At 38.3% G+C, this 27,788-nt stretch overlaps 3 protein-coding genes across 7 annotated transcripts; all 3 read left to right on the top strand.

The window, feature by feature from the left end:
- Positions 1–540: 540 nt before the first annotated feature.
- On the top strand, positions 541–10,035 carry LOC109997880 (sialic acid-binding Ig-like lectin 14). Its single transcript, XM_029280905.2, has 9 exons — positions 541–557; positions 2,593–2,698; positions 3,151–3,483; positions 4,003–4,293; positions 5,065–5,313; positions 5,833–6,117; positions 6,261–6,375; positions 6,689–6,758; positions 7,606–10,035. The coding sequence occupies exons 2-9, from the start codon at positions 2,641–2,643 to the stop codon at positions 7,951–7,953; spliced, it is 1,749 nt and encodes a 582-aa protein (XP_029136738.2). The 5' UTR covers positions 541–557; positions 2,593–2,640; the 3' UTR covers positions 7,954–10,035.
- Positions 10,036–10,173: 138 nt separating this feature from the next.
- On the top strand, positions 10,174–12,006 carry irgq2 (immunity-related GTPase family, q2). Of its 2 annotated transcripts, none has more exons than XM_065957859.1 (2): positions 10,174–10,289; positions 10,767–12,006. In XM_065957859.1, the coding sequence occupies exon 2, from the start codon at positions 10,769–10,771 to the stop codon at positions 11,909–11,911; it is 1,143 nt and encodes a 380-aa protein (XP_065813931.1). In that variant the 5' UTR covers positions 10,174–10,289; positions 10,767–10,768; the 3' UTR covers positions 11,912–12,006. The 2 variants fall into 2 exon arrangements, with proteins under 2 accessions (XP_065813931.1, XP_065813930.1); XM_065957858.1 differs by having other exon boundaries at positions 10,174–10,293.
- A 121-nt stretch (positions 12,007–12,127) lies between these two features.
- On the top strand, positions 12,128–27,311 carry si:dkey-24p1.1 (uncharacterized protein LOC556718 homolog). 4 transcript variants are annotated; one of them, XM_020652540.3, is made up of 17 exons: positions 12,128–12,370; positions 13,946–14,013; positions 14,126–14,533; positions 15,745–16,023; positions 17,076–17,339; positions 17,588–17,851; positions 17,968–18,249; positions 19,002–19,295; positions 20,076–20,345; positions 21,336–21,605; positions 21,742–21,817; positions 21,903–21,966; positions 22,056–22,204; positions 22,427–22,484; positions 24,146–24,240; positions 24,331–24,400; positions 25,222–27,311. In XM_020652540.3, exons 2-17 carry the CDS (start codon positions 13,965–13,967, stop codon positions 25,438–25,440), a joined length of 3,111 nt encoding a protein of 1,036 aa, XP_020508196.2. In that variant the 5' UTR covers positions 12,128–12,370; positions 13,946–13,964; the 3' UTR covers positions 25,441–27,311. The 4 variants fall into 4 exon arrangements, with proteins under 4 accessions (XP_020508196.2, XP_065813927.1, XP_065813929.1 ...); XM_065957855.1 differs by having other exon boundaries at positions 24,131–24,240; XM_065957857.1 differs by lacking the exons at positions 24,331–24,400; positions 25,222–27,311 and having other exon boundaries at positions 23,937–24,157.
- Positions 27,312–27,788: the final 477 nt, after the last annotated feature.

Raw genomic sequence — 27,788 nt, 5'->3', positions numbered from 1 at the left:
AAGATCAAAAAGAGTTATGCAATTGTTGAATTTGTTTTTTCCTTTTATTATCATTTAATTCTTTCATCATTGAATACATAGGTCATAAAGTCATAACCTTTTTCTGCTTTTAACATTTCCTGTTAAACTTACACACACTCGTAGTGCCTTGAGGTCAAGATAAGTGTGCCATACATGAAGCAAGACCACATAGGAGCTCGTAGGCGTATAGCGTTTCTGAGTATCAGCTCTTCTGTGTATCTGCTCAGTTCACGGTCTTGGAGCTGAAACCACATATGAACATATTTTGAAATCCCATTTTGGGACTTAGTCTCTGAGCCAAGATCTTTTAAAACCTCAAGTGTCTACACTCACAGGTTTAAGTTTGGTCTTTGAGTTTTGTTTTCCTTTTCCATTTTTTATATCTTTTACTTTTACTGTTTTGTATTTGCATTTGGAATATCATTTGAAATTTTTTAATGACTTTTCGGAAACTTTTTGAAATCATTTTCTGACTAAAATTATTTTACACCACAAAGACTGGAAGTTCCCCTTAAGGACCCCGTGAACCTTGGAAGGTAAGTTTTGAGCAGCCACACCACGGCACACTTGTCTTACTGATTTATATTACACACTTCATACATACCTAACATCCTAGCGGGGGGAGTTCACAGTTATTTCCCCTCCGGGGGGTAATCTAGAGTCCTATACCAGGGGTTATCCTTGAATCTAATTATTCTAGAAATGAATGTTAGGCAGATAATCCTGGGGCTGTGATTATAACTTGTTCATCTGTCCTCCAAAGGGTGTTAGAGGAGTAATTTTACATAGCTCCTTCCACTAGGAAAGAGTAGACTAGCAGGTTGGCAGGGAGTGAGCCCTCATTTAGTTCAATAATTAGTTAACTAATGTGTGGTGAGCTTCCGTTAGCTATTGTAAAGTTATTCACCCCTTTTTGCATGTCCAGGACATGCTACACAACGGAAAAACAAACAGTCAAACAAAGAAGTGCTGTCTCAGAGGCCGACACTAAAATGGTGAAACAATAAAAATGCAAATACTGCAAGTACTCATGACAGTATTAAATACACTCAGCTGTGATAAAAGGCACATGAATATAAGAGGGCAATCAGAAGTCAACTGGCACTACAAAATATTTGACAGCAGTATAAACTTCATACTGTTCAAGAGGAATGGAAAGAAACCATGTTGGACCAGAATAAATAAAAACTTCAAACTTACCAACAACAAACACAATGACATAAAAGACAATACAACATTGGCTGGTTGACAGGTTACTCAACTACCAAACTTCCTCTTTCCAAATATTTTGCATCTGTAAGTCATGGTTTGGTACGAACAACAATCACAAAATATTCTCCTCAATGAATTCTTCTTCCAGAAAGGATATATGATTCACTGCAGTGCTTAATACTGCGAGGAATGCAACTGTGGTAGTTTTTAAAGAAATGCAACAATACTCCGCATGACGGTTTTTGCACAAAGAAGGAAAAAGGAAGAAAAGTGTTGAGAGGAAGAGTCTGTTAAGAGCAGAGTGACTCTGCAGACTGTGGAGAGAGGAGAGAAGAGGAAACAGACAAACAGGTACCACGCATCACTTATCATTATTTAAAGAACAAGTTTGACTTATAGCTGGAAATGGTTGCCGTTTCGATTTTCTTAGGTGGTACAAAAAAAGGTCCAGGTTGGTCAAAAAACTAGCTTTTGCTGAGAATAAAAGGTGTAGTAGGTGTTGTAGGTGTAGTGTGCTTCACTAATGGTGTTTAGTTTGAAAATTAGATTGTTAAATATGTCTGAGGTTCTGTTTGTTACAGTGAGGGACCAGTACTCCAGTGGGCACAGAGCAGGATATGTGCCCTTGAACATTGCAGAGATGATAGAAATGTATCACATCAAAGCAGCTGTTCAGATGTTTTTAACTATTTATAATCTGTATTAACTTATGTTGACTAGATTTCACAAAGTTCTCCACATTAAAGTAACAGAATAGCTGCACCCGTGGAAAATTGGTGGCCAAAGTTTAAAAAACAAAGCAACTATGGAGTAACCAAATGTGCAACATCCTGTTTAAGAACTGTGTACTAAACTGTGGAACAACTAAGTATCAGTTTCACCTGCTGAATTTCCTTCAAGATTCACAGTAGCTTTAGTTTGAAGCTTGTCCTGCGGAGGAAAAATAAATCAATCAATTAGCATTTTTGTTTTCATCAAGATCGCCTTTCTGTTCGGTCTGAGGTGCTTCCACTTGAATAATATTTGTTCTTACAATTTCGATTTGACATGTTTATTTATTCATCCAATAAAGTAGTTCTTAGTTTAATACTTATGTAAGGGCTCGTCTTCATTTATGAATGAAAACATGGACAAAGGACCTGATTATTGCAAAGATCAGAGAGACTTATTGTGCAGAGTTTTGACTGAGTTTTCTTCTTGAGCCCAAACTGGAGCCTCTGGGGAAAGTGGTAGGCAAATGTTTTCACATGAAGCATAGTGAAAATGTAACTTCCTGTATTAATGTCTGTGCTGCCAGCAACGAGACTTTGTCCTGTCCAGTTCAGTTACTACCAAACTTCCTGTTTGTGTGTTTTAAAGTTCTTCAAAGGGAGTTTGGAGATCGTCTGTCTCAATCAACAAAATAAGATGCTTCTCCTCATCTGGCTGATTCTGCTCTTCACTGTGGAAAGAAACAATGCTCAAGGTACAGAATGAAACTTGAACGCCATCTTGTTTGTGCTACTTTTTATTTTCTTACGCAGCTGAAGAATCTTTCACCTTTTGACAGCTCAGCTAATTAAAGTAATATATTTCTTGCTCATAAATGGCATGACTTGCAAAACTTAAAATGTTTGATATATTTAACGTTTTGAATAAATTTATAATTGAATGATGTGTGATCATTTTACATGATTATTTTACGGTCTGTTGTTGTATTGAAAGAGGAACCATGACTGGCTAAACTCATATCAACCTCATGCATCATGAAACAGTTGATAAAACCATGCGTCAAACAGCCTTGTTTGACCTCACAGGGTTCAGCAGTATTTCCGTACATGTTGTCATTCTTTGTCAGTACAAGAAGTCCTGATGTGTAATCAATGTCTATACATCTTACATTTTTGAATCTCCCTTTTCTCCTGTTTTTATTTTCAGTTGCATCTCCCAACACCCAAAACATAACAGCAGAGGCCGGACTCTGTGTTGTCATACCCTGTAAATTGTCTGATGATCCAGCCTTTGCTTTGGAAAGTGCAGTTTGGTACAAATGTGAACAGAACTGCACTGATTCTGACATAATACTCCGCTTGAACAACACAGACCCAAAGACTCAGTCTAAGCGAGTGTCACTTCTAGCGAATGATCAAAGGAACTGCAGCATCGTCATCAATGATCTCAACAAGTCAGACTCTGGATCGTATGAGCTCAGAGTCCTGAACAAAGCAAACAACAGATTAACTTCTCAAAGAGCAAAAATCACTGTCAAAGGTAGGAATAACTATACATCAAATTCTCTACGTTCACCGTGGATTTTTCTCTCAATTGTTGTAGTTAAAATAGTGTTTGGCTTCTATCAGCTTCTATTGGAGTGGAAACATCAACAACACTAAAAAGCAGGAAAGCTAATTTTAGTGTCCCTACAAGGCAGTTTGTTCTACAGATAGTAAATGCATCAAACACCAACACAGTGAAAAATCCATATCACCTACACTGTCAAACCAAGTCACCAAGAAAGAGGAAGACAAAAAAGGCAAAATACCGGAGATGGTTCTACATTAAGGGAGACCCAACCTCTAAAGAAGAGTCCTTGTCTGCTTTATACAGCTGCTTAAGATCTTATTGAAGTCTTTCTTTACCTCTACCACACCTATGTTTTTTCCTTTTGATATGAATATATCAGTCAAATTTTAAGTCAGCAGTAACCGTCATGTCTCTCTTCATATCTGCATGTTTACATACTCACTCTAAGTTTTATTCCTCTGTGTATTTGCTTCCACTGTTCTATAGATCTGAGTCAGAAGCCCACTTTGAATGTTCCTCTTCTGACAGAGGGAACTCAAACCACGCTGACCTGCACTGCTCCTGGTTCCTGCTCTGGATCTGTTCCTACGTTTTCCTGGGCTTGGAGGACACCAGGAAAGCCTAACAGTCCCATCAGAGAAAGCATCAAAGAAAGTGGACAAAACTCGACTTTCACCTTTAAACCCTTGGCCATACACCATGGCAAGGAGGTCACCTGCAAAGTCAGCTTCAGAAACAATGCCACTACGGCGAACACTGTGATTTTGAATGTGACCTGTGAGTAAAAAAAACTAAATATGGTACCATATAACATCACCTTTACTTTGAAAAATGTGAAAAAAAGATGCTCTACTGTACAGCTTTCTGCAGGTGTTCTGAAACGTGAGCCTATAACCTTAGATGATTCATTGGGCCATTTATCATCTGGATACAGCTTCCCAACATGTTTTTGCTTACATTCTTAGAGGTATTTTATACTTCTTGTTTTATAACCATTGCCTGGATGAAGCCCAAAACCAAACTGAAGGTCGAAGGTTCAGATCCCCAGCTCCTGCATTCACATGTCTGATGTGTCCTTGGGCAAGACATTTAACCCCAAGTTGCTCCCGCTGCTTCGTCAGCAGCGTATGAATGGGATTAGTTACATCTGATGGTCACTTTACATAGCAGCTTCTGCCATCAGTGGATAGTTGTGACCTGCGGTGTAAAATCTCTTTGAATTGTCAGAAGACTAGAAAAGCGCTATACAAGCTCAAGTCCATTTACCATTATTCTGGAAAACACCTGAAGTACAGAGGATGTGTCACACGGATCTGGCTTCTCATTCAGACACATACGGTACAACCTCAAAGTCACACATGTATGTGTAAAGTGGAGTAGACTAAACCCTTGTCATCAGAAAGTGTTGAATATATTTTTTAAATAGATGATTGATCTCGGGGATTGAGGCCTTATGAGAAGTTTAGTCTCATATTGAACATCTTCAAGCTAATTACAAAAAGAGTTGTGTAATATATTCTAAAAACCCGTCCAAATTTTGTCTCCCAGATGTCAAGACACCAGAAATCACTGGAAAGACAACAGTAAAGAAGGGCGACACTTTGGATCTGACCTGCCGTGTTGACAGCTTCCCTCCCTCTGTCATCACATGGACTAAACATGGATCAGAAAAACCCCTGAGTAACTCTCACATTGGATCAGCCCCTCTAGTTATCTCTGATGTGAATTCAAATCATTCAGGACTGTACACCTGTGCGGCAAAACATCTCTTCAACAGCGTGAACATTACCGTGATGAGTAAGTTCACAGTGTGATGGGTTTTATACAGAAAATGTGTCATTCAGGAACTGAAACTTGATATTCTATTAATTGAAAAGAGAGAAGAACCCTTTATTAACATTCTTAAAATAATGCGTGGTAACTTCTCAACACTGACTTTGTACAATGAAATGTGAAAGTTAAAATTTTTTAATAGCATGTCTTGGTGGGTTAACTCGCATACGATATCTTTTTCTATGTGACTACCAAAATCCTGTTTCCTTCATCTCTCAGGTCTGCTGTCAGTTTGTAGGCCTCCCACTGAAGCCTAATGTTCAGACATTAGAAACTGCATTATTATCAAAGTAGAAGTTAGTTTAATTTAAATTGAATTGGCCCTCTTTTTTTATACATATGAGTGGCTCTAAAATAACTAGAAAGACACTTGGAAGGAAAGTCATACTTTGAATCTAACCTGCAGTCTTGGAAATATTATTGTATTCTACCCACTCCCCTTCAGCTTGATTGATATGTTGCGATTCTGCTTTTTTTTTGCAGTGCGTCCAAAGATCCTGAACGGCTCTGGATGCGTAAATGACTTAAAGCTTCTGACCTGTTCGTGCATCAGCAGAGCGGACCCCTTACCCGGTATCAAATGGCCGCTGTTGGTGAACCACACGGAGTTTACTGTCATTACCACCACATCCAACCACACGGTCAACAGCACCTTCATCCTAGCAGTAAACGACCAAAGTAACGCTGTTGTCGAGTGTGTCAGCAGCAATGAAAATGGAGATGTAAAACAAAAACTCATCGTAAATAAAGAACAACCAAAAGATGAAGGTGACAGATCACCTTTTGAATGTTCTTTTCTCAAATCTACCTTCTTTTCACAGCCCTTAATCAAAATGTTGAGACAAATGCATGGAAAGTAAATGTGCTGTCATAGACTGATGTTTTCTAACAGACTTTTTTATTGATTCCAGGTCAATACATTATGAAACTGCTCCGAGTTGTTACACGGCTAGATATTCTCATTGCCTTTTTGATTGGTGCTCTCCTGTCTGCAATCATTTGCTGTTCGGTGCGAAAATGCCACAGGTACACTAAGAAGTGCTTGTTCTTGTTTTATTTCCTTATTTTACTCTCTTGTTTATCTCCATGTCCAGGCTTTCTGCACACATATTTTTATTTCATGAAGGATGCTTCTAAGAACATGTCTGAAATTATACATCCTGCTTTTGAAAATGATTAGCAGTAATGGAAATATGTTTAAGAATTGGTGTTAGTGGTTTAAACCATGATAGAATTCTAAAAGGACCCTTTAAAGTCTATTTCAATTTGACTTTAATCATCTGTGGAGTGTTATTTGGATGTAAATGTTTGTCTTTTTTTTGTTTTTTTAAATCCTCAGGAAAAAACACAGAACCCATGGATATCTGGCTGAGACTCTGGAGATGGTGACAAGTCAAGAAGATCCACTGGTAATCATTTTCTACCGCAGATGTTATTACACATCAGTTAAAAGGTTAAAGCCCTTACATCTAGGAATTGCAACTTTTGTGACACCTAGTGGTAAAACTGGAAAATTGCATCAAAATTAGTCAAAGTACAGGATACTTCTAAAAGCAAAACGTTTTTCAATAAGTGGAGTGAAGCTGTGGAACAGTCATGAAGCTGTTTAAAAATGGTTTTAAAAATGTGATTTTCACGAGGTACAGGGATGATCACCAGGTGCTTACAGGGATTATTGTTTGCATATTTATTTATTCAAAAATTAGTTTTTTTTTTCTTTTTCCTTCGGTCTTCTTTCCTCTTCTTTATTCTTTTGCTTCTCTAAATGTTTTCACATATATATGTATGTATGTTGTTTCTTGTGAATGTATGTGTATGTATACACTTTATATAGATATGAATTAGGTACAACCATATATTGTAAACATTAGATTTTAAACATGTTTTTTTTAATGCTAAGATTAATATAAAATGTATGAATTAAAGGAGAAGGGTGGGATTAAATTCCTTTTCGGACGTGTAAATTGATAGGGGAAGTATTTGAGAGCTTCTTTTGTATGATGTCGTTCATTGTTTGTACAAATTACTTTGTTTCACCTTTTTTTCTGTCTCCTTTTTTTGAGGATTTTTGAGAACTATTTCTATTTTTGAGAACTATTTCTATAGTTTTATTCTACATGTCCGATATAAACTTCAAACAGACAAACAAAGCTGAGTGAGCCCTTTGAGTTGATTTCGATATTTAGTCTTCTGCCAATTGTTGCTGTTGTTGTACCTGATAAATGACTCTTACCATTTCTGTGTTGTACCTGACAGATAGATGCTGGTCAAGCAGTGGAAAATGCTCAGGCCATCGAGCAAGAGGCACCTGAAGGAGGTGACGGTGCGGCAGCAGGGAAATCCGATGTGGATTATTCCAACCTGGATTTCTCCCGTTTCAAAAGAAATAATCTTGCAGAGAAAGGAATGGCACAGGAAACAGAGACAGAGTATGCTGAAATTAAAAAAGGAGAGGCGGAGGAAAGGCTAGATGGAGAAGGCAAAGAGGAGATGGCAGGAGAGGATGAGGAGACAAAGGAGTTTGTGGCAGATGGCGGGGAAGGTGAGGATCTGTATTCCAATGTGGAGGACATAATGGGTCAGGAAAAAGAAGGTGCTGTTTAGGTGTTGAGGATGACTTCTGTAACGGGTTCTGATATGATGGCTTCATTCTTTGTATTTGTCTTGCTTTGGCTACAGCACAGAGATTTTTTTCACCTGGAGAAAAGTCTTTATAGAGAAACGTGTTATTTTTCCAATTGCACTGTTTCCACAATAGTATAAAACACGTAATCCATACATTTGTATCTTCAGGTGCCTTTTCTGAAAAATCCAAACAAACCCAAACCCTAAAGTACAGGAAAAGGTAAAAAGCTGATATGGAAATCATTCAAGTACAAATTCTCACACTGTCTTAATTTCATATTGCATAATTATTATTTTGTATGCAAACCTGTATTGTTGGTTTTGACAGTGAATCATTGTATACTGTCTAATGTTGCATTGTCTGTTGTATATAACAGCTGAAGCTTTTTTTTGATTATTTTCTTAAATATATGGTATGGGCAATTTAAAGGAGCGATATGTTACTCTGACACATAGTGTTTAAAATGGGTACTGCAGTCCAAATTCATAACATTGGAGAGCGCTGTCTCCCCCCGCCCCCTCCTCTCTAGAGTCGATGCTAACGCGCGTTGACATTTCACGGTCATGGAAGCTTCAGTGTTTAGCCAGCTCTACATTGGTCTAAAAATCTTTCTGCGTTTTAACCTCTCTCCATTTTTTAAAAGCGTCTCCAATATTGATCCTAATCCTTGAGCACGTTCCTACTCGTGGAGCTTATTAGAAACATGCAGAGGCTTTTTAGGCCAGGTAGAATCAGTTTTATCTTCACCAGTTTGCTTGCCCACATCCATCACTGTAACACCTGTTTGCTTGTCTGGCAAACCGAGGGGCGTCCAAAACGGCCATGTGGGGGTGCCTTAAAACTACCTACCATCTCTGGAAAGAAAAAAAAAAAAAACATTCTGCACCAGAATCGAATTTTAGGAGGAGGAGGACATACTGGCTGCTGCAATGTTGTCAGATAACCCAGAACTAAAGCTCACTATTTCAACTCTGCACTCTTCTCTAAATATTTGTATTTTGTGAACATAACCCACCTTTTTCCTCTGGCTCATAGCACCCAGGTGTTAGAGTTATTATTGCATTACCATTGCAGTGGAACTGTGCACCTTCGACAGATGTACTATCACAGTTACAGGACCAACACATACAGCTGTTTTTTAATTATAATTATATCTCTAAATTCAAGTCTAAGTTCTTAGTACTCAAGTCTAAGTTCTTAGTATTCAATATATCTGTATGTGAGCTCAACCCAATTGAGCTCACATACAGATATATTGAATCTACAACAATGTTCCCCGCTATGAGGCCGGAAATCGTTTGGGGGATGTTGGCTAAAAATAACATTTGAGGTTTGAGATGTTTTGAATACTAACTTCCTCTTTAAACAGATACAAGAAAAAAAAGCTGCAGCTTTACTCATACAGTAGGTTTCTCACCTCCCCCTTTTCTCTTTTTAAATAACTCTGTTCCTCTTTATTGACAGTGCCTCTTTTAAGTCTTTATGAGAAACTGCATTTTTTGTAACAACTTTGATAGCTAATGAAAAGAAAATGAAACTCTCATATTGCAGAATGTGCTGTTTGTATGATAAAATCAATGGAGGGAGAAAAAAATCATTGCATTTCTTATGTGTTAACAATATAAATCAAGGAACACGTATTGATGCTTAAATTACGATTGTTGTATCCATTTCAAAACATCTGGGCTTTTTCAGATCAATAAGAACAACTTTATGAGGATGTGGGTGTAGTTGTATAACTTATTTTTGGATGGTACATGAGGGGCTGATATTCTTGAGCAAGGGTTTGACATGTTGTGGAACAAAGGTCCAGGATGGTATTGAAAAATAATATGTAATGCATCTTGTCTTTTTAGATATCAGAGGATCAAATATTAAATCCTTGACCTTTTGGACAAGGAGGAAAAAGAGGAATCTGTTTTGCAAATAAATCTGTTTTTAAGTTATTTCTTGACAAAATGGCGATGTCGGCCAAAATGTTATGCTCATACTTTTGCTTTATTGATATGATGATAAGTGCTGCAATAATCAAATAAATTTAAATAAATGATAATGCTTTATATGTATTTGTTGTTCTTGTAAACATGCTGTATGAGTAGGCTTATGCATGAACACAAGCAGTACACAATATGCATGTATGTGCTGAAAGTGAATGTGGATTAAGGCTAAGCTAACAGGATTACAATGTTCCACTGGTGGAGCAGACACTTTAAATAGATCAAGCTGACTCTGTCGGTGCTTCGGGACTGCAGAAGAATCGGCATTAGAAAACTGAGAAGTATTTTAACCACATTGCTGCGTCTCCCCCAGATCTGTAGGTGAGTGTGTGCAATATTATGTTTGTAAAAAATAAACTATAGTTAAAAAGATAATATTGATTGGTTTGGAGCTTGTAAACTGCAGGGAAATAACCAATTAAATTTAAACTTACAGCTATGTATTTATAAAGTTAAGTTTCAGATTTTTCTAAAGGGGTTAGCTTGTTAGATAGTTCTATTAGGGACCATTAGGTTTGATGTAAACATCATGCTGAGTAAGCAGGTTTCCTCCCACGCCGGAAAACTTATTTACTTCCAGGTTTCTCGTAGGAGGGTGTTAAATGATCATGTTTGCAAATCTGCAATTTCCATTTATTTTTATTGACGTTTTGTTGTTTGTAGTCATTTGGCACACTTATTAAAACGATTATTTTGTTGATTCGATCAGAAAGATTATGTGAACTACATTTGATAATTAAAAGCAACGCAAAACTTCAAATGACTTACAGGAACGTTTTTTTGTCTTTATGCAGAAATGGCTGAGGTTTTCAAAGGCCTGAACCTTCTTGATACCCTCAAAGAGTCCATAGACAATAATAAGTTATCAGATGTCAAGGATGCAGTGGAAGATCTCCTGATCAGTCGAATCAACTTAGCTGTGCTGGGGGACCGTGAGGATGGAAAAGCCACCTTCATAAACTCTCTCAGCGGCCTCAGTCCTGGGGATGAAGGAGCAGCTCCATCTCCATCCCCCGTTGCCCCGGAGGAATTGGCAAGCTACCCGAACCCTAAGCACCCTGATTTTCGTCTGTGGGATCTACCAGCTGTCCCTTCAACCTCTCCATTTGAACCTGAGGGATTCATGGAAAGAGTAAAGTTCCTCCGTTACAATGCCGTCTTCATGACATTCACAAAGACGCCCCAACCTAACTCTGTGAAGGTGTTCCTGGAGGCCCGTTCACTACAGCGACAAACTGTGTATTTTATTCTCCTAGCTACAGAGAAAGACACAGAAAAAATCTTAGAAGAAAACAGAAAAGCCAGTGTGGAGGTGCTGAAATCACAAGGTGTTGCTCAGCCCAAAGTCTATATGGTAAGACCCTCTACTTTGGAGAAGTTCGACTTCCCTGGCCTGTTGGAGGACATGGGACGAGAACTCCCAGAAATCCGAGCCCACGCCCTTCTCTTGGCTCTCCCAACGCTAACCTCCACATTGGTCACTCAGAAAAAGGATGCATTCAAAGCACTTGTATGGGCAGCTGCATCGCTTTCTGGTGGGGTGTCAGCTATTCCTGTTCCATTTGTGGCCTCCATGGTGGACTCAAGTGTAGCAATGCGGATTCTAACAAAAGCACAATTATCTCTGTGCCTGGACAATGAATCGATCGAGCGCCTGGCCCGACAGCGAGGTATCGAACCCACACGACTTAAGGGGCTGCGGACTTGTGAACTGTCAGTGGAGGTCACAAAAGGTGAAGTGAAAAGGCGTCTAGCAGTGGCAGAAAAGGACTTGGCCACAGTTTCTTCAAAGTTTGTGGAGATGGCAATGCCGAGACATGCCCGTTCTGTCAGCCGCTCCTTTGCTGCCATGCTGCAGGCCCTAAATGGCGCAATTGATGAAATGGCGACTGATGCTGACAAGATACTGGCTGCTGTGGCTTTTGGGGAGGAGAAGTAAATTGAACTTTTTTTTCACTGTTTCCTGTTTATGTACAGTTCATCTTTACTTTAATGTAATACAAAGTGCAACAATACAAAACAATCTTTTGTCAAGTGTTTTCTCTTTTAATGTGTGAAAGGATGTGGTTAAACCTGTGTAAGCTTGCATTCTGCAAAATATATATCAAGAACTGTATGCTGCTCTGTGCCTGTTGAAAGACTTTGCACACCCTGAACAGTTTCTTTCACTATCAGCAGAAACATCAAATTAGAGGAAGTGAGAGGAAGTCCAACCAAATGCTTACCATAGAAGCCAAGCAGAAGTCAGTGATATAGCATCAGATAAATTCTGAAAGATGTTTTGCTCTCAGCTTGCATGATTGCACATGCAAATTTTTTGAATTGAGATTTTTTAAATCTGACTTTAGTTGGGGAGGAAGGGTGTATGCTATAAACTGCTATAAGTGGATCCTCTGAGGTAAGAGTGAGCTTAATATTTGTATCATTCAATCTAAAATATTTCATCTATTTGACAGAGTGGTTTGAAAGAATCACTAATTTCTGTCTCAAAAAATTCATCTTAATCTTCAAGATGGTTAAATGTAGTTTTTTAAATGGAAGGTTTGATTCCAAATACAATTGAATGGGTTTGCTAATATTTGAATTCATCTTTCTAAAGCAAATGTCAACTCAATGTAGTCACAAGTATACTTGGAATTTACAGGGTTCCCACGGTCATGGAAAACCTGAAAAAGTCATGGAATTAGTAAAATTCTCTCAGTCATGGAATTTTGTTGTGTAAAATGAAATTAATTGTTACAGTGGATAACCTTCCACGTAATGTAACATAACGGCAGAAACGGTAGGATTTGCCGTTAGCGGTTTGTAAGAGACCTCAGTTGCCAGGCAGCAGAACACAGCCCAGTGTACCACCTGCAGCATCACATACCGACAAATGACTAACTACTTGCAGGAAAATGAGTGATGATGTATCTGTATGTTGAACAGGTGTATTGATAAAGTATTGGCTTTTTACTTGCGAAGGTTTTATTGCACTTGCAGTAAAGAGTCCTCTGCTCTCAGTGTCGAGGCTGTCATGGACACAGAGCAGCACAGAGAGGCTGCAGATGATAATTAAAATTACACCAAAACGTTTAAAAAAAAAAAAAAGTACACATAAGCTTATAAGTGATAATTGAAAAGGAATTTTTTTTTTGTCTATACATTGTTTTTTAGGAAAATCCTACTCTTACTCTTGCTCTAATATGCAGCGACACGTGACAAGGTGACAACTGCACCTCACATCACGTTTCTTTCTTTCTCCACACATTTCCGTTTCTCCCTCCACGTCTGCCAGCTAGCTGAAATGATGTTTGAATAATGCCGGGCAAGTGTGCATTTAATATTTCATGGCTTTCTAAAGACCGATACAAACTTTGGTTAGAAACCGAACAAGAGAACGACCAACGTGCGAGATGTAAGCTTTGCAAAAAGAGCTTTGATGTTAGCAAAATGGGGGAGGCAGCCTTGTGTGGGAACCTTGAATTTAGTATGAAGTATAAATGAAATATATCTGTGACCAAACGACCAAATCTATAAAATACATTCATTTGTGATGTAAGTCTATTGAATGTGTAAAGTACATCATTCTAAGTGTACTCGGGTTGGTACATTATGGGTATATGGCAACGCTGGTGAGGTAAACTGAAGTGATTTAAATAAATCAAAGAAGAAATATTTGTTTGGTCTTGCAGCTGTGCAACATGTTGCCTCAAAATATCTGCTTTCTTTTTGTTACTTAAACTGAATGATCGATTCTGCTGGCTGTGCTTTTTTTCTTTTTGCTTTGCTTGAGAATTCACAAATTCAGAAAAAGAGGAAGAAGAAAAACTTGACTAGCTGATTTGCAATGAAAAATAAACTTCCTGGTAACGACCCTATTTAACTGTCTAAAAAGAACATACTGTAGGCGGTTTTGGGGGGGGGCTGTTTAGCTACATACTACTGGGAATAAACACACTTTTATGATCAATATCTTTGATTCATATAACAGACTGAAGTGCTACTTAAAGATGAACGCACGGACACTTGGGTGCTTGGTGTTCCTGGCAGTAATAAAAGGTAGGATTGGAATATTCCACTATGATGCCCAGTATAAAGTTTACTTTCAATAACATTTGAATATAGCTCAGATAAAATACCTGACTTTTCAACTTGTGCTTCAACACCACAGAGCTTTCCTGTAACGCCCCCTTCAAACTAGGAGGAAGTCCACTGACTGCTATAGAGGGGTCCTGCATTGAAATCCAGTGCAGGGTAACTGGGGTTGTCAATGTTGATGGTGCACACTGGTTTTGGATCAAGGATGCAAAATACAATGAATCAAAGAAAGATTTTGTGGGCACTGTAATTTACAGCTCAAATAGCTCAGTACGTCCTGTGAGTGGAGACTATGCTGGCAGGGTGAATTATACTGGCTCACACTCTACAACTTGGATGCCGTTCTCAACAAAGTCACTGTGCAGCATTTTAATCTGCAACCTGAGCAAATCTGACAATGGGAATTATTCTTTCAGATTTGCAGAACAAACTAAAGCTAACAAATGGAAAACTGAACCAGATTTGGTCCTAACAGTAACAGGTAAGTAAAAGATGTTAATACAAACGGATATCCTGAAAAAATACAAAACATTATGAGATATTACAAAATTGAGGGATGAGCTTTTCTGGAGGAAGGTATGATTGTATAACCTAATGTAAATTGAGATTAAAGGTGCACTATGTAGATTTGGTGTTGAAATTTGAAAGTTGGAGAAGTGAAACAATTTTATGTTATATTATCTCAACTAAATACACAAACTTTATTCAAAGTTAAAAATTGATCCCTGGAACACTGCTTAGAGCTTAAAATCTACCAGGAGAGTTACGGTTTCACTGTTGCGGGCCCACCACCACCATAACTTCTTGTGTAGCATTTCATCTTCAAACAGTGTTACAGGGACCACATTTTCCTCTGAGGACAGTTTGTGTATAGAGTTATGAACATATATCACAGAATCTGTACACTTCTCCAAGTTTCATATTTCTCTACCAAAACTCCATATTTCAACATTAAGCTAATATGTTGAACACAAAAAACATTTTATGAGTACACTTTTGTAGTTTGAGTGAGCAAAAAAGTAGGGTTCATTGAATAGAGTAGTACTGAAAATGAAAACTACGCTTTACACTGCACGTGTCCTATTGTAGTTTATAACAAACAGCAGTTTATATTTACCTGACCCATCCATGTGAAACAAGTTCTTCAAACTCACTAGCTTCTCCTACAGAAGAATTTGAAACATTATTTATTTAGCTTTATGACTTTTGACTTGGCTATAACGTTGATTATGAGTCCAGAGCAATTTTCTTACAGATTTGTTTTTGGGCCTTTTATGCCTTTATTGTAGAGATTGGACAGTAGACAGAGTCAGTAAACAGGGACAGAGAGAGTGGGGAATGAAATTAGGAAAAGGAGCCACAGGCTGGAGTTGAACCTGGGCCGCCACTTTGATGACTAGAGCCTCTGTACATGGGGCAGATGAGATGCTCAGGTCAGCAAAGAAAGAGCCTCTGTACATAGGGCACACCACCTAACCACTAGGCCACTGACACCCCAGTCCTGAGCAGTTTTGCCAAGTAAGCAATAAAACTAATTTTTAAGTCAAGAAGTGAGTAGGGCAGCAAAGAATGAATTAGTTTTTTCTAAAGATAATATTCATGGTTGTACTGTTTCTTTTGCTTACAATTGCTTTTCTGCACATTTATATTTCTGCTCTCATTGTCTCATTTTCTTTTCTTTCTTTTTTTCAGAGAACCTATGTCCAATCACTTTTGAGAAACCACCTGTTGTAAATGAATCCAGAATGATCTCACTCAGATGCTCCACTCTAAGTTCGTGTCCTTCAAACCTCAAAATTGAAGGATTGCCAAGTGAGCCCTTCGCACCAGATTTACATAAGGAGGGAAACCAGAAAATTGTGTCAAAACAAATTTCAGCGAACTGGCAGGATGATGGGAAAGAATTATCATGTCAAACAAAAGATAACAAGGATGCCTATTTGATCCGGAAAATCAGTTTGACTGTTGAATGTAAGTTCATGATTGGATTGTTCAGTCTACTATTATCTATTGACTATATGCACGACTATCTACAGTGAACCTATTTCATACAGTTACATATACATACTGTATATCTTGAATCCCTTTCTGAACTAATATGTTGAACACAATAAACATTACATCTTCACCAAAAATGAAAGAGCCGAGAACTGTTTAAGAGTTCTCTCATTAGAGGGACTAAAACTGATTGGTTAGTTCTTTGTGTTGTGTGATCAGCTTCAATGCCTGGAGCAGAAATTGAACGATACTTTTATGTGCACATTATGATACTGTTTTAATATTCATCCAAATAATCCATGTGCCTGTGACAGTTTGGGGAATATTCTGTGTTGATTCATGTCAGAAATAAGGGTAGGAATCGCAGGGTAACCCGCACACCCTACGAAATATGTGACCCATGATATTGATGATATGACAATACAGACATTCTGCAACAACTGATATATTGCAATTCAATCATATAATAATACATTTTCAAATCAGATTTATTGAAGACTATAACATTCCTTAAAAAAAGCAGTGAAGAGCAAGATTAATGTATTAAATCCAGCGATTTGGTTTCATTCAATTTTCATTCACGTAACCCTTATTCATGTTTTAAGCGCCATCATGAGGAGTCGTGAAGTAGTGACATGGTGGTTTACATTGCCAGGGAAATCTATATGAAGATCAACTTTTTCAGAACAAAAATATTAATAATTGGCCCAAATGATACAATAAATGTACCGCATGAGTCAATATTTGTGTATGTTGCTGATATATTGTCTCAACATTTGGTCCCACTGCTACTCTGAAAATCAGATTTAGTCTATTAATTAAGTCTATTAATTTGGTTTTTAACTTGTTCTTAAGTCGTGGTTTTTGTTAGATCACATGATTTAAGTCTTTGTTGGTATATAATTATAGTTATATAATATTAATATAATTAATATATTTTTTGTGTATTTGATTTCCTCAAACGTCAACCAATGCGTATGCTGCAAGACGATTTCTCATTACTTGTATTGACTTTGTTGACACAGATGCTCCAAAGGAAACACAAGGAAGACGTTTTCCAGTCGATGGCACAGTCACGGAAGGTCAATCTGTTACTCTCAATTGCTCGGCCAAAGGACATCCTGATCCCACTTTTACCTGGTTTAAAACGGAACAAAATCATCAAGGGCATCCAGGGGCAGAATGGAAGTTCAGCTCAATACATGGCTCAGATAGTGGAGTATACCACTGTGAAGCTGAAAACAAACATGGCAAACTAAAGTCACAGCCAGTCAGGATTGATGTTCAGTGTGAGCACTCCCTATGTTCATTCGTGAATTACTTTCTCTCAATTCAGTTTTGTCTCAAATTTCAATACAAATGTTTCTTTTATATTTAGCTGTGGCATTTTTGTACAAGCCATGTACAGCATTTAGATTGAAAGTGCTTTATAAATAAATGTATTTTTTACAGTGATTATTAAAACTATTTGCACTTTTGTATTTGTATTAGGATTTCATTGTAGATTAGTCCAAATAAATTACATCTTCTGTTTCAGATAAGCCTGAAGTTGAGGTGAACACTTCAAAGACTTCATCTCCTGACACTTTTACACAAAGTGAGGAGATAACTTTAACATGCTTCGTCATTCGAAGCAATCCAAAACCTACATCCTTTGTTTGGTTAAAAGATGATGCCCCGTGGAAGTTGCTTCAGATGGTTAATATATATATTATGCCTAATAACACTGGTTTCTACAAATGTCAAGCCACCAACACAGTTGGTACTGGAACATCAGCACTACTTAATATGAAAGTTAGATGTAAGTCTCAAAAATCATTGAACTACATGTTTCTCTGCTGACTGATGATGCCAAAGAACAAACAAATACACTGTTTAACCATAGAAAGCACACTTAAACTCTTCACTTTCTTCCAGACAGCCCAAGGAATACACACATTTCCATCAGTGAAAAGGATACCGAAGTGAAAGTGGGTCAATCTCTGACATTTACTTGTATTACTGATGCCTATCCTCCCCCTACAAGCTACTCCTGGTACATAGAGACTGACTCCTCACAGTCCAAGTCCTGTGCAACTTATAACAACAGTCTACGATTGGAGAGTGTGAACAGAACAAATGAAGCATGTTATAAGTGCAACGCCACCAACAGCATCGGTACGGGGGACATTAGCCAACCTGTGTGCATACGAGTTCTCTGTAAGTAATTGTGAGGTACTGTGATACTGTTCCACATTTTAGTTGTTTTTTTTTTAAACTTATACATGTAGTATAAATTATACATTAACTTGTCTCATTGATATTTTCATGATATAAAGTTCCACATTTGGGATATACTCTTTAAGTTTCTGAATGAAAAGATCTAAACTATAACATTAGTTTGAATGACGTAAGCTACTTGCTGGTTAGCTTAGCCTAGCATGAGATGGGAGACTGCTGGGGGTCACTAAATCCCCCTCGCAGCATATTTAAAGAGTACAAGTTAACATGTTGTATTTCTTTCTCTCTTTAAATTTGTCCAAAACCAAATGGAAAAGTCACATTTCACTGTATTACATTGTGCTATTGCCAGACAGGATAATGCTCCCAGCAAAGAAATTATACTGCCATGAAATCCAATGTTATTTTTTTACACAGTTTCTTAAAGAATTATATAAAATAATTTGTGGTAACAAGTGAACTATAGAGATAATTGATGGCAATCCAGGCTGGTTGTTTTCCGTCCTTTCGCTAAACTAAGCTAACCTGATGCTGTTTGTACCCAGACAACCAATGGACATGCATAAGATTGATTAGTTGTCATTCTTTTCATCTAACCACTCAAAATGAAGCAAATAAGCTCAATTGATCAAATGCCAAGTGTTTTTAATTCAGAGATTAAAGTGTTGTTAATAAAATCACAGCATTTATTTTTACAAACAACTAAATCAAGGGCTGCTTCCCCTCTGCAGATCAGCCGACCATCCCAGAGTTGTCCATGGTTGATGTTGTCAGTGAAGGTCATCCCACCACCATCAACTGCACCGTCGAAAGCTTCCCCCTATCACAGCTCACCTTGAAGAAGACCCAATCATCAAACCCTAAGTCTCCAGAATTGGGTTTCACTCATCCCAGGACACGCCAGAAGTCCAACTATCTTCAACTCACATTTAATGTCACTTCAGCCCACAGAGGCTTTTACACCTGCGAGGCAAATAACAGCATCGGTTGGAAGAAAAGCGTGACAAAGCAGTTGGTGGTGAAATGTGAGTGATTCTGCACATCATTGTCTTTTTGCTTATAGTCTATAATCTCCGTTCGAATATACAGTTAGAATGCAAAGAATGATCATGCATTTACAAAATCTGTGTTGCTTACTTAACTACAACTTTGAGTTCATTTTTCTTTTTTGAGTAATTACATTTATTTTCCACAACATTTATTTTAATAAAGAGATACTTGGCAGATTTTGATTTAAAATTTTATCACGTGATCAACCAGGAAATCCAGATAGTAAACCAGATGGTTAAAGTTTGAGGACAGAGATTAATGGAGTTTGATAAAGTGAATGAATGATAGTTTCTTTCTAATTGAGATACCATGTCAATGATGGACACTTGTCTTCCAACGAACAAAATTGCTATTGGCAAGATAGTAAACTTAAAGTAAAGTTATGAATATAGGACTTTTACTTGTAATGGAGTCTTTTTAAGTATTGCCCCTTTATATTGGATCATTTTTTGCAGTAATTGAGTAAAATAGGATTGTTTAATCATTTAGTTTAAAGTTTTCAAATTTTTACGAGACAAAACACATGCAATATTTTACACCACAAACACAAATTTAGCCTGATAGTCTTATCTTTATTCACCCCCCTCCCCCCCCCCCCCCCCCCCCCCTGAACACACACACACCCAACATCTATATGAAAATGTAAATCATGCAACATTAACATTCTACGGTAACCTTTGTTGTTAAATCATGAAAGTGATGGTCTACAGGTATTTAAGTGAAACTATGTTGAGACCTTTTATTTATTTTTGCAGACCATCCCGAAGACGTGAAAGTACAAGCTCACCCGGATGTTGAAGTTCATGAAAACACCTTGTTGACACTGAACTGCACTGCCCACTCCCACCCACGAGTGACCTCTGTCACCTGGATGAAGACGACACATGGGAAGAGTGAGATCATTGGGGGGAACAGGATCTTCACTGTAAAGTCTGTCAGCACCTCTGATGAGGGACTGTACAGCTGTGCAGCCACTAATGAAATGGGAACCGGAAAATCACAGCAAAAAGAAATCAAAGTCATGTGTGAGTACAATTAAGGACTCATGATGCTGTACAGTTGAACTAGGAGGCAATACAAAACCAGGGGCACTGCTTGTCAACAGGCAAGACAGGAAACTGCTCTGGGCCCCAGGCCAGAAGCCTGAAGTTGGGGGACAAAAATCACTTGAAAATTTGAGGTGTGCTACAGTTTTAAAATTTGGCTGCAGAAGTATGAATTTGTATGAATGCTATTTAAGGTCCCTTGTTATGCAAAATACACTTTACCGTGTTATTCTAACACTGCTATATGTTCCTAGTCTGTCTACAAAACTGCAAATTATGAGCAAAGTCCATCCCCTCTGTCTTTTGGCTGCTCCACTTTTAAGAAAATGTGTGCTCAAACAGGCCGTTTAGAGATTTTCCCTTCATGACATCACAAAGAGCAGTAACCCCTCTCCCAGGTGGGTGACCCTCCCTCAGCTAGGTGTTTGTTCTACCCTCTGAGTCTGCCTTCTCACCGTAAACGGTGCAAGAAAAGTCTGAGCCACATCCCCTTCCAGAGAGGGGCGTGGTCAGACACAGCTCATTTACATTTAAAGTTACAGACACAGAAACAGCCTGTTCTGAGCAGGGCTGAAATAGAGGGGTTTATAGCTCTGAGATTTACCAAATTTAAACTGGTTGGAATGGAGGATATGTGAGCTTTAACTTGTAGAGAAATGTGAACATTTAGTCAGTGAAAAGTAGCCTATATTTAAACAAATGTATGTTTTTATCTTACCAGAACATTTTGTAAGATCTGCAAAATGTTGAATGAGCATAACCATTGTACATTTTTAAAACCTGCTGTTTAGATCCATGATGAATTGCTAACAGTGTTTTGCCTTTTGTCTTGAAGCGATTTCAGGAGGAGGATTTAATAAAAACACAAAAACATTAAAGTTTTTTTTCAGTTATTCCCTTTTGTCCTTTGAACTTTTTGAAAGTAGATCATTTTACTTGATTTAATTTTTCCTTGATTATCCTGCCTAGATGCTCCAAAACAGACCAAGATCATGAAAGGAGCAGAGCAGCAGGGCCGAGATGGGACGAGATTTGTGACGCTGAGCTGCAGCAGTCACAGCTACCCTCAAGTCACACACTTCGAATGGTACAAGAAAATAGAGGCAGAGAAAAGGGATGAAAAAGTGTCTGATCATCAGACCTACACCGTGTTTTCAGACAAACCGGGAGTCTACTACTGCATCGCAAAGAATGAAATCAATCAAAAGTCCTCTGACCCTGTCCAGATGTTTGTTGACCGTGAGTGAATTAACACAACGTGTATTTATGTGTATTTCATATTTTCTTACCAGAGATGTGTTGACGATTTTCAACAACAGTTTCAAACAAAGCCCCCTGTAGACATTTCTCCATGAAACTCTCTTTTCTAACACAGGGGTCTTTGTAAAGGTCTTGATCATTGTCTTCTTTCTGATCATCATCGTCATGATAGTCATTTTCTTTGTCTACAGGTAAAGTATGAAAATATAATTTATATCGAGTCGGTTCCACAGATAAGTTGTTCTGTCTCTTCACCTTTTTCATTTATGTCTTCAGGCACAAGAAGAACAAATCTATTGAAAGAGGACATGGAAACACTCAGCCCCGCTTTGATCATCTGGTAATGACAGATTTGTGAAACATTTTCAAACAACAAACAAAATGTAGAGACAAATAAAACATATTTTCTTTTGTGTGTGAACGTATAAGCCAATTCAGGGTTTGTGGATTGGCGCCACAAGAAGGAATTTGATGACAGATCCCGTCATGGCAGAGCCTTCAAGGAGCAGAGATGACCTCTTGCCAGACCAGCCGTGCCGCTCCAAAGGCCAGCGAAGACGTCCCTGTCCAGACAACACGTAATAGACAGCCACACACAATCTCCCACACAGGACAAGGCACACACTGTGTGTGAGCAGAAAGCTGGAAGCTGCTGCTCATGCTGGAGTCAAAGCAACCATTTAAGATCCTTCAGACAAGAATGACACATTGAGAGTCTGCCCAGTCATTAATTAAAGTCAATCACTGATAATGCTTTTTTTTTTTTTTTTTTAATTCTCATCGTCATCATTATTCCACAGACCGGCGTCCGACACCAACGTAGTTTACTGCACTGTGAATCATCCTGCACAAAATCAGGTACGGCAAGCTGTCCATTACAAAAACCTCTTTATAAATAAATGAAAGCAGTTGTGCTTTGTGGACTTGCCTAAAAAAAAAAAAAAAAAAATCACCATTTAAGAAGAAATTGCAGCCACATTTTAGCCTTTATTAGAAGGACAATCTGTCAATTGTACACAAAAACATGTCATGAGAACATTCCCAGAGTTCAGAAATATGTTGTAATTTTCCCAAGTCTAATAAAACAAAATTGATGTCTGCAACATGAGCTCCACTTTGGCTTCACATGGAGATGTCAAACCAAAAGCTCTCTTTAACAGTTGGGCATATAAAGTTTGTTGGGCATAAACCAGGAAGAGCGAGTGTGTAAAAAAACAAACTGTGTGTGAAGGTTGACTCATCTAGGCACAAAAAGGATGTTGCAGCCTCTGCTGCATTACTTCTTACAACATTTAAATGCAAATTAGATTTCTTTGATGATTTTTATACAATGAACAAAATGCAACAGTAAAACAGGAAAACGGATAATACAACATGTTTGTTGTTATTGTTAATTTAGCTACACTTAAGGCCTAGTCCACACATAGGTATTTTTGAAAACTGGAGGTTTTCCTTGACGTTTTAGGTCACTGAAAACGCACCTTTTGGAAACTCCTTCCACGGTGAAGATTTTCAGAAACTCTGTTTTTTGGCCTGTAATGTCACACTATGTGTCACTTTCTCCTTCATCTGATGTCATTGTGTGACGCAGTCACTTTTGTTTACATGACATTAGTGCCGTGGCAGACGTTACCAAACTAGTGCTGGTGTTAACGTTGCTAACTGGACTTTTTACACGCTCACACATACATACACAGTTACTCTCCCAATATGTTGACGAGCTGAGGCGCCTTAATGCAAAACTTTGAAAGTGAAATGGTCATTGCAGAGGAATGGCAAGACAATTTTGTGCATGTCAAGGACATCCTTTTTGACTTTGCATGCTCATGACAGTGAGCGTCTTCATGTTTGGACAAAGTTGTTTTTGAAAAATTTAGCGAGTGTGGACGGCATTATTTTTAAAAATGGAGAGGAAAATCTTCAGTTTAAATAAATACCTGCTTACGTGTGGACTGGGCCTAAGTCAACGCAGTCTTTCTTACCCATAGTTACCCTACCTAATAAAACCTTTGATCTAAATTTAATAAAAAAGGTTTTAATATGAGTAGAAATAGTAAATATTTTTAATACAATATTTATGATTAAGTAGCATAGCCCTCATGACATTTGATTTAAAAACCCCTAAAGTCCAAAAAGTATCATTTTAGGTGCACAAGGTACAAAAAACGTCAAATAAGACAGTATCCTGTGTCCATAAGAAAGAAAGAAAAAATCTTCTTTTAAACACATACAAAAAAATCTAAGTCTTCTCCACACTACCAATCAAACATCTACCTTGCCTCAGTATTTGTCTATCTGTTCTTTAAGCAGGCGGATGTGTCGTTCAATGACCAAGCTGCTGCTTCGCTTGCTGTGATGTAACTCTGTCTTCAGTGTTTGTCAGAACACTAACCATTTAGCGCTCAGTATTGTGGAGCAATGAATCACCGGACGACCACTCAGCTTTCGTTTAAGGCATGAATGAACTGATTCAGTTGCTACTGTACATTCACTGATGTCTTCAGTCTGCATCTGCTCAGGGTCCTTCTGGAGCGATGCCAACCAAACAGAAAGCTGGACTCACACAGGACGAATCTCTGAACTACACTTCTTTACACTTTGGAAAGAAGCAAAAGTAAGAACCTACTGTGTTTTTTCATGTTACACCAGAACAAAAAGGGTTTAAGTACATTTCATATTGAATTTTATAATATCTGTTTTTTAGGAACGAATGTGCAAAAGCAGAAGTGGATGTTGTGTATGCTATGGTGACCAAGAAAAAGCCAACCCTAAAGGTCAGAAGCCTATAAACAGCTGTCTCTTCATGTGTCATGTTTAGTTTATTTCATTATAGCACTGAATGATTTTGGCTCCTGTCTTCTTAAAGGAAGACTGTGCAACAATTTACACATTCAGAAGAAATCAAGTATATCCAACGCTAATGTCTCGCTGAGTCATGACTGTCTACAGTGAGTTAGAAGCACGAGTCCCTCTAGCTGTATTGTTGTTGTCAGAGCCATGTTTACACCGTGTTTTAAATAGACAGGGCGGCCGACTCCTCCCCTTGTGTATAAAGCTGTTTTAGTCAAGGCATAGAGAAAAGAAGAACATACTAAATGCTTATTTAGATGTTACCTAAGCATTTTTAGATTACGGTCTTTCCGCGTCAACTTATGTGCAATGTGAAGCTACAAGCTAACTTAAGTGTGCTTACATTAGCCTGCTAACACAACAATGCAGGCCACAGGCAATTGCAGCTCGAGCCAAGGACAATTTTATCGCTACTTGAGCTTACTGGTGATTAATTATGGTGCGTTCTAATTGATAAATCCTCCTAAAACGTGAGTGTAGGGGTTTTGTAGGTGTGTTGCTGGAGGAGAGTGGAGGCTCAGTATAGTGGAGGTGTCGCCAAACAGCAGTTTGTTTTGGTTTCATGCTGGTGCTCAAGGGCAACATCTATTGGATCAAAGACTTTCTTCCTTTAATGTTTGATCTATACCGTGCTGTTGGTTACACAAGAGCTACTCTGTTCCTCTGCTTCTTCTTCATGTTAATATCAACTTCACTATGCACCCAGTCCATAGAGTATAATCTTCCCTCTCTGTCATGATTGTAGAATGAACAAGAGAACCTTGAAGACTATGAGAATACAAGGACAGCAAATGGGGCCAGATTTCAGACTCCACCAAACAATGACTCAGACACCAGTGAGGATGAAGTAGAGCTCAATTATTCCCAAGTGAGTTTCAAGGCAAAGCCTGGACATCAGCAAGCCTACGAAGACTCCAGTACCTCTGATGAAGAAGACATCCAGTACTCGGATGTCAAATTCTGAGTTTAATTATTCTTATCCTACCTTCCCTGTACAAATGCCTTCTTTATTAGCCATGAAAAACATTTGCAGAATCAATCACTTGGTTTAGTTTTTTAAGTGAGGCTTTATCGCTGTTCTTGAAATGTTTTGCTCCTTTAATATTGTTTGTTAGTGGTAATTGTAATATTTTTTTGTGCTTTATAAGTGTGTGTGTAACAGGTAGCAAACTGAAGGCTTAAAACTGATTAGCGAACTGAACTCAAATAATAGGGAATAATACATCGCACAAACAGTAAGGAAATTTGTGTTTGGTATTGGCAGAGAAGATTTGGCAAGTTTTTCATGGGCTTAACCCACATACTCAGCTCTGCAGCTCATCCCACAAATGCATGTTCCTTACAAATGTGGCACCATTTAAAAGGGAAATAAACAGGCTTTCCAACCATATATGATTTATTGCCAAGAAGCATTGTTACAACAAAGAAATAATCTACCAAACAGAAATTTCCTTAATTTTTGTGTGATGTTTATATATTTGTTCAATCTCTTGAATTACAGAGTTTTTTGTGTTGACATGGCTGTAATGGTGTTACACTGTGTAGCATTTGGCTGGTGTCTGAATTATGCAAGTGGAAACCATATGTTAAAGCATAATGATCATACCAAGAAACTAAGGTATTCATGGTCCCGCTATATATATAAAAACAAAATGTTGATTAAAAGGGGCTGATTAAAATGGCATAATTTCTCTCTGGCAGTAAACCACATTAAAGAACATACTGTAGGTCATGAGTTTAGAGAGAACAAATTGAAGGTTCATCCACAGCTTGCTGATAGGTTTATTATCTATGTAATGAGCTAACTATCATCTGTGTGTTTTTCAAGTCTGTTTAAAGTTTTTTGGTTAGTCTTTACAGTTTGTTTCTCAGTCAAGATGAAGGATGAAAATGAAATCAGTTAAAGTAGCAAAAGTTAAGATCCAAACTAAAAGCCTCAGGTGAGTGGCACCAGTCACTTTGAATAAAGTCGCCTGCAGTGCAGCTGCTACCTCCGATGCTGCAAACTCAAAACGGTCGTTCTGCTCAGCTGTGCTACCTGCTGAAAACCAAAGCAGGATGAGGTAAAGTCCTGCATCTTTTTGAAGCCCAGAATCCTTTCTCTTCAGAATTCTATTTCACTGACCTTTTCTATCAAACCCTCAGTGTCATTCTCTTGTCCCAAATTACCATCAGTCACAGTCTGTTCTTCCTTTGCATCTCCTTCGTTGTTTTCTTCAGAGTGCGGATGAATCTCTGAATACTCTGTCATCTTGGAGGCCAGTCCTCTGATCTCCCCTTCTTCAGGCTGATCCTCTGAGTTGGCCTGGAGTTTATCAAAGTCCATGTTGGCATAGAGAAGAGGGTTCTCCTTTACCACTCCTTCCTCCATGATGGCGTTATTGATATAAATCACATCCACCTGTAAAGAGTTGGTCTGCAGGCAAACAAAGATTGACTTTAGCATGGAAGAGAAGATATTGTATTTCCTTCCCTCAAAACATCCTTCCATCCATTGTCTGGATGGGCCACAGTGGTAGCAGGCTGAGCAAGTAAGCTCAGACGTCCCTCTGCCCTCCAACGTAATCAGCTCCACCTGGGGATCCTTTGGACATACTGAGGGGTTCCAAGTCCAGGTGAGCTAGGGAACCTCCCCAGAATCCTTATTGGGATATATTTTAAGTATTTAGTATTTGTTTTTTCTACCTGTGCATGTATGCATTTGCACCTGCACATATGTGTTTTTGAATGTGTTTGTTCATGAATTTTGAAAAAAGTACATTTTTAAAGGGATTAAGTTGTATTAAGTCTGTATTGTTTTGATTCTTCATAAATAAATTTTTTTTAAGTGTTTTACCAATGTGTGAGCCCCTTACTAAATCTCAAAGGCTGAACACCCCAATAATCTTGTTATTTTGGCTCATGGCCTTGCCTTATTGCTACTGACGCTTTAACAACCAGCTGCTCCATCTAAACATCCGACCCTGAAAACTTTATGGGCAGTAAATTACTCCCCACCCAGAACGAGCGATTCATCGATTTCGAGCAGACTAGTAATGTTTTATATTCGGAGGTGCTGAGCATCATCCATTACCACGTTTAACTCGCCTCAAAAGGCCTCAGAGCCTGCTGGTGGTCACGGTTTAATAAAGCCAAAAGAACCACATCATCTGCAGGAAGTGGTAATGGAAATCTGAAGTCCCCAAACCGAACAATCACCTAGCCCAGGATGCGCCTAGTGATCCTGAAGTCTCAAACAGACTATTGACGCATAGCAGCATAGCAACGGCCACTGTACCCACCAGAGAGTACAATTGTAGACCTTCTGAAGGT

The sequence above is a fragment of the Labrus bergylta genome, chromosome 8 (assembly GCF_963930695.1).
Source record: "Labrus bergylta chromosome 8, fLabBer1.1, whole genome shotgun sequence".
Taxonomy (NCBI): Eukaryota; Metazoa; Chordata; class Actinopteri; order Labriformes; family Labridae; genus Labrus; species Labrus bergylta.
Note: the sequence above shows the minus strand (reverse complement) of the source record. Positions and strands in the feature narration are given on the sequence as shown.

Coding starts and splice junctions, on each gene's coding strand:
- LOC109997880 (XM_029280905.2), top strand. CDS start 2,641: ATGCTTCTCCTCATCTGGCTGATTCTGCTCTTCACTGTGGAAAGAAAC. Junction 2,699..3,150: donor GGAAAGAAACAATGCTCAAG/GTACAGAATGAA, acceptor TTTTATTTTCAG/TTGCATCTCCCAACACCCAA. Junction 6,376..6,688: donor TCGGTGCGAAAATGCCACAG/GTACACTAAGAA, acceptor TTAAATCCTCAG/GAAAAAACACAGAACCCATG.
- si:dkey-24p1.1 (XM_065957855.1), top strand. CDS start 13,965: ATGAACGCACGGACACTTGGGTGCTTGGTGTTCCTGGCAGTAATAAAA. Junction 14,534..15,744: donor TTTGGTCCTAACAGTAACAG/GTAAGTAAAAGA, acceptor TCTTTTTTTCAG/AGAACCTATGTCCAATCACT. Junction 24,401..25,221: donor AGAAAAAGCCAACCCTAAAG/GTCAGAAGCCTA, acceptor TCATGATTGTAG/AATGAACAAGAGAACCTTGA.
- irgq2 (XM_065957859.1), top strand. CDS start 10,769: ATGGCTGAGGTTTTCAAAGGCCTGAACCTTCTTGATACCCTCAAAGAG.